The sequence below is a fragment of the Macadamia integrifolia genome, chromosome 12 (genome assembly GCF_013358625.1).
Source record: "Macadamia integrifolia cultivar HAES 741 chromosome 12, SCU_Mint_v3, whole genome shotgun sequence".
NCBI lineage: Eukaryota > Viridiplantae > Streptophyta > Magnoliopsida > Proteales > Proteaceae > Macadamia > Macadamia integrifolia.
Genome location: NC_056568.1, coordinates 27,451,185 through 27,455,804, shown reverse-complemented (window position 1 = coordinate 27,455,804; position 4,620 = coordinate 27,451,185). Strand labels below are relative to the sequence as shown.

General features: G+C 37.9%; 1 protein-coding gene across 3 annotated transcripts in view; it reads left to right on the top strand.

Moving 5' to 3' along the window:
* Positions 1–3,639: 3,639 nt before the first annotated feature.
* The window catches only part of LOC122058161 (protein TRANSPORT INHIBITOR RESPONSE 1-like), a 3,860-nt gene continuing 2,879 nt past the window's right edge, over positions 3,640–4,620 (top strand). For all 3 annotated transcript variants that reach the window (XR_006133693.1, XR_006133692.1, XM_042620685.1), the window contains exon 1: positions 3,640–4,373. Coding sequence is in view for 1 of the 3 variants with exons in the window: in XM_042620685.1 (XP_042476619.1) it covers positions 3,919–4,373 (455 nt within the window). In the remaining 2 variants the exon portion in view is untranslated. The remainder of the gene's footprint in view (positions 4,374–4,620) is intronic.

The following is a 4,620-nucleotide window of genomic DNA, read 5'->3' as shown; positions in this document are numbered from 1 at the left end:
GTAATGCCCTGACGTGTGAACAGATAGAGAGGGAGAAAGAGAGCAACAACTTTGATTAAAAGAATAGAGATAAAAAGTCTTGAGCTTTCAGTGCATGCATGATGGGATTGGGATCTAATAGTCAAAACTCTATTAATCACTGTTTGTACTTCCCCCTCTCCTCCCCTCCCCTCTTTCTCTCTCTTGGCTCGATTAACTAAACCGAAAAACAGTAAATCCTCATAGTACGGCAATCAATCCTTTTTCTCAACACAAGGAGTAATCTACCCAGTTGGAAGGCTGATGAGTGACGAGGCATCACTTCGACTACACTCCCCTTCCTCCCTACCTACTTAGCTGGTAAAGTTGTAGTAGTAGTAGTAGATCCATTCCATTCAACAACCTCTCTCCCCTCGTGTGGGAAAGAGAGAATCCAGGAACGCCACACGTGTGCCACTCACCCCTCTCTCCTTATTTATTGTTCTTCTTCTCCTTATTATTTATTATTTTATTCTTTTTGCGTTAAGCTCGATTAGTGCCATCCCCTTCCTTTATTTAATATGTTTTGTTTTATTTTCACTTATGAAATGATATATCTAACCCTTGTTAGACATTAGTATATGCTACTAACTTTCTCTAATTCTTGATTGTCAATTATTGTCTAATTCATTTTTTTTTGGAAGTTTTTTGGAATTCAAACCCATTTTAACCCTCAAGTGCTTCAAATGTTTAGTGAAAATGTATAGGTGTCACGCAAATAGAGAATTAGACAAAAATTGGAAAGGCATGGGTTTTACATATGAGGGGAAATGGTTCTTAGTCTCTCTCTCCCCAAAACAATTGGGTATAGATATCTTTTCACATGGAGAGGAAAAAGCCAACTAAAGTCCAAGACACATGGTGTCAAGAGTATGATCTATGTTGATGCTATTTCTCTCCTCTCAAAATAATGGGCAAAGTTGTTTTTTTCACATAGAGAAGAAATAGATGGATGGATTGAAACGATAGCACAACCTACGCCAACCACGTTTTGAGGAATTAGACTGGAACTGGTCGAACTTGACTAATCCAATTATTAATCAATACTATATCAGTGAATTGGTACAAACAAAGGATAAATCAATTGAAATTTTGTTTTTTAATTGAAACAAAGGGTTTTCTATCCAATCTAAGCCGATCTATATCAATGTTAACCTTGATTGATCCCATTCCCAGCACCAAGTTCTCAAACTTTGATGCCAACGCTTTCTTGTCAATCTCTCTCCTCTCTAAACTAAGGTTGTGTTTGGTAGCCAAGAGAAGAAAATAAAAGAAAAGAAAAAAAGTACATTTTTTTGTAATTTTGTCATTGGGTTAAGAATTTTTCTTTGCACTTGATATGTCGTCATTCAAGAGAAGATTTCTCCTTTTAAATTCAAAATTCCCTTGGGAATTGTGAAATTTTTTTTTGTTTCCTTAAAAATTTTATTATAAAAAACACAAGAATACAGGAGAAAATATGAAAACATAATAAGACAAAAAATCAATGATTACACAATGATTTCCTATGTGCCTATCTCTCTCTTCAAATTCAATTTTTTTTTTTTTAAATTTGTTTATTTTATTTTATTTTATTTTCTCGGTAACTAAACATACATACTCTTTTTATTTTCTTACCATTTCTTCTCTTTTTTTTTTCTTTTCTTTTCTTGACTACCAAACATAGCCTAAGGATAAAGATCTCTTTTCATATTAGATGGTTACGTCAACATTTTTAAACTTAATTTTTTTTTTCTATATATGATGAGAAAAAATCCAAACAAATGAAATAATTCATTTCCGTTAGGGTTTACATTTACCTTCGTAGGTTATTATATTTTCTAAAATATCTTTCTATATTTCATTTCTTTGACTACTAGGATCGCAGGATTGCAGGATCGCAGGCTCGCAGCCACTTGGCTGCATTCGGACAGCAACTAAATTTTCTTTAATGGGAGACGATGATATGTCGGATTTTCCTACGTGACTTGTCTCTCTCTCTCTCTTTTTATATTTTTAAAGGAAAGGTATAAAATAAACTAGATACCGCTCTATAGATAGGGACGACCGCATGAAGCATTGCGCCTGCCAACGGTCAAGATACTCCCAGTTGCGTCACTTCCATCTCCACCGTCCGTACTCCCTACTCGCCTGTGCATTTGGTCATAAAAAAATTAAAAAACTGACAGATCTCTATCCATCCATACTGTCACCCATCCATTGCCCCCCTCCTTGTTCTCCTTTTTAGCTACTGTACAAAGATACCCCTTTCATTCCTTCTCCCTACAAATTGACCTCTAAGGTCTTTTCGTAACTGAAATCAATAATTCGGTCAATCTAACTATTTCGGTCTGGGACATGAGAGAGAAAGAGGTTCAAAGTTCCAACCGAGCTGACCGGCTCAGACCGTATAAATTTGACTATATTTTTACTGGTTTAGGTTGTGAAAACATCTTTTACAGTGAATGCGGTGGTGCAATGAGTATTGGATGGTTTAGAGGACTTCGGGACGCATGCCTGGATGCTTTCAGCCATCTGATGCTCATCGCACTGCCTCACTCACTATGGAGAATAATCACTCGTTTAGTTTCAGGTTATAATTTTATAGAATGATAGAAATTGAAACCAAATAGAATCAACTAATTGCACAGATCGAAATCATAAATCAAACTGATAAAAAAGGAAAAAAAAATTTTGTTGCCTGGGTTGCAGCTACTTGCAGTCAAGTAGCTGCAACCTAATAGTCAAGGGTATGGAATCCTTGGGACAAATTTAAAAATAGCCACCTAAGGTGAATTTTTTCAACCCCTACCCCTGAGATTCTATTTCCGTGTCTAGTACCAGGGGTTGCAGCTAAATGAACGATCCAATACCAATACCTCAAACTATGATCAAAATTGAAGGTTTAATTTCGAATTGGTCTAATAATAGGCCAAAACTGATTTAAACCTATCAAAATTGGGCCAAACTGACCGATTAACATCTTTAACCCACTGGAAGACTGTAGTTTACAATTCTACGGTCTACTACAGAGTCTTGACACAAGACAACCCACCGGGCCCGGCCCGGCCCAGGAACCAGACTACCTGTCTTTCTGCCACGTGTTTAGTGCCAATCAGTCCTTCTCAGCTCTTGGAGTATTCCACGGTAAATCTAAGCATCTACAGACAGATTCTATAGTCTCTACAACCAGTGGCCCACCTGAAGCAAGATTAGCCGCATGATGAGAATCAAACAGAAAGGTTCCCTTTTGGACAGAAGGAGTGGTCCAACTTAAAAGCTAGATCGACCACGTGATTGGGAATATTCACCTTCATACCTTTCTTTTTCGAGCGCTTTACAAAGATTGTTGTTTTCTGAAACAAGAAATTAGAAGATTCCTTTCGATATTTTCAATTTATCGTATCGTATCACTATACGGTATCTCCAATCAGTATACTAATACATCTCCCTTTTTTTGCGGCTAAGCTTCGACGCAAGCGGATAAGGACATTCTTTCTCATAGACCGCACCGCTAATCCAACGGCTATTATACAGATTAACAAGCATATGAAATTATCAACGTCGATGATACCACCTCTAATAAGTTAACCCCGGTTAAGATTTAACCGAACCGAACCGAACACAGAATAAAACCTTTTCGCCCTGAAACTCTCCTTACTGGTCGACCACACTCTCTGCGATCTGAGGTTGAGCTCGTTAATGGAATCTCTGATCTAGGTTTTCCGTTCTCGAGCGAAACCAGAAATCCAAAGTTTGAGCTGACCTGAGCTGATAATCTGTAATCGTTTTTTAGTGAATCTTCAAGTCTGCTGAGAGACATTTGATCATTACTGCTTCTCAGATCTACTGTTCTTGGAGCTAATTAGAAGGTGATAGTGAGTTTTAGAAGGAGTTGAAGCTCTGGTAAACGAAGTATCAATGGCGTATTTGTTTCCTGAAGAGGTTCTGGAGCATGTTTTCTCGTTTATTCATTCTTACAAGGATAGAAATGCTATTTCTCTTGTCTGCAAGTCTTGGTACGAGATCGAACGATGGTGTAGGCGTCGGATCTTTATCGGTAACTGTTATGCCGTGAGTCCGGGGATTACCATCAGGAGATTTCCAGAGCTACGATCTGTGTCATTGAAAGGGAAACCTCATTTTGCTGATTATAATCTGGTTCCACATGGATGGGGAGCTAATATGTACCCTTGGGTTGTGGCTATGGCTCAAGCTTATCCTTGGTTGGAGGAGCTGAGGCTGAAGCGTATGGTGGTAACGGATGATACTTTGGAACTGATTTCTCATTCGTTTAAGAACTTTAAGGTTTTGGTTCTCTCATCCTGTGAGGGTTTCACTACTTACGGACTCGCCGCCATTGCTGCCAATTGCAGGTTTCCTTTCTTATTCTTCTCACAGTATCTTGTGTTGTTTCTTTGGAGGATTTTTCTATGGAGTTCTTTTTTCAGACTAGGCTAAATTGAAGTCTTAGCTGTTGTTATGTTAGTTCTTGTTCTTATTAGCGGTCAATGCGTGAAATATTTGATTTTTCCATCTTTTCCAGGTATTTGTTCCTTGTTTTCAGTTGCGATTTGCAAAGGATTTGATCCTAAGGACTTCTATGTCGTCTTTTTTTTTTTT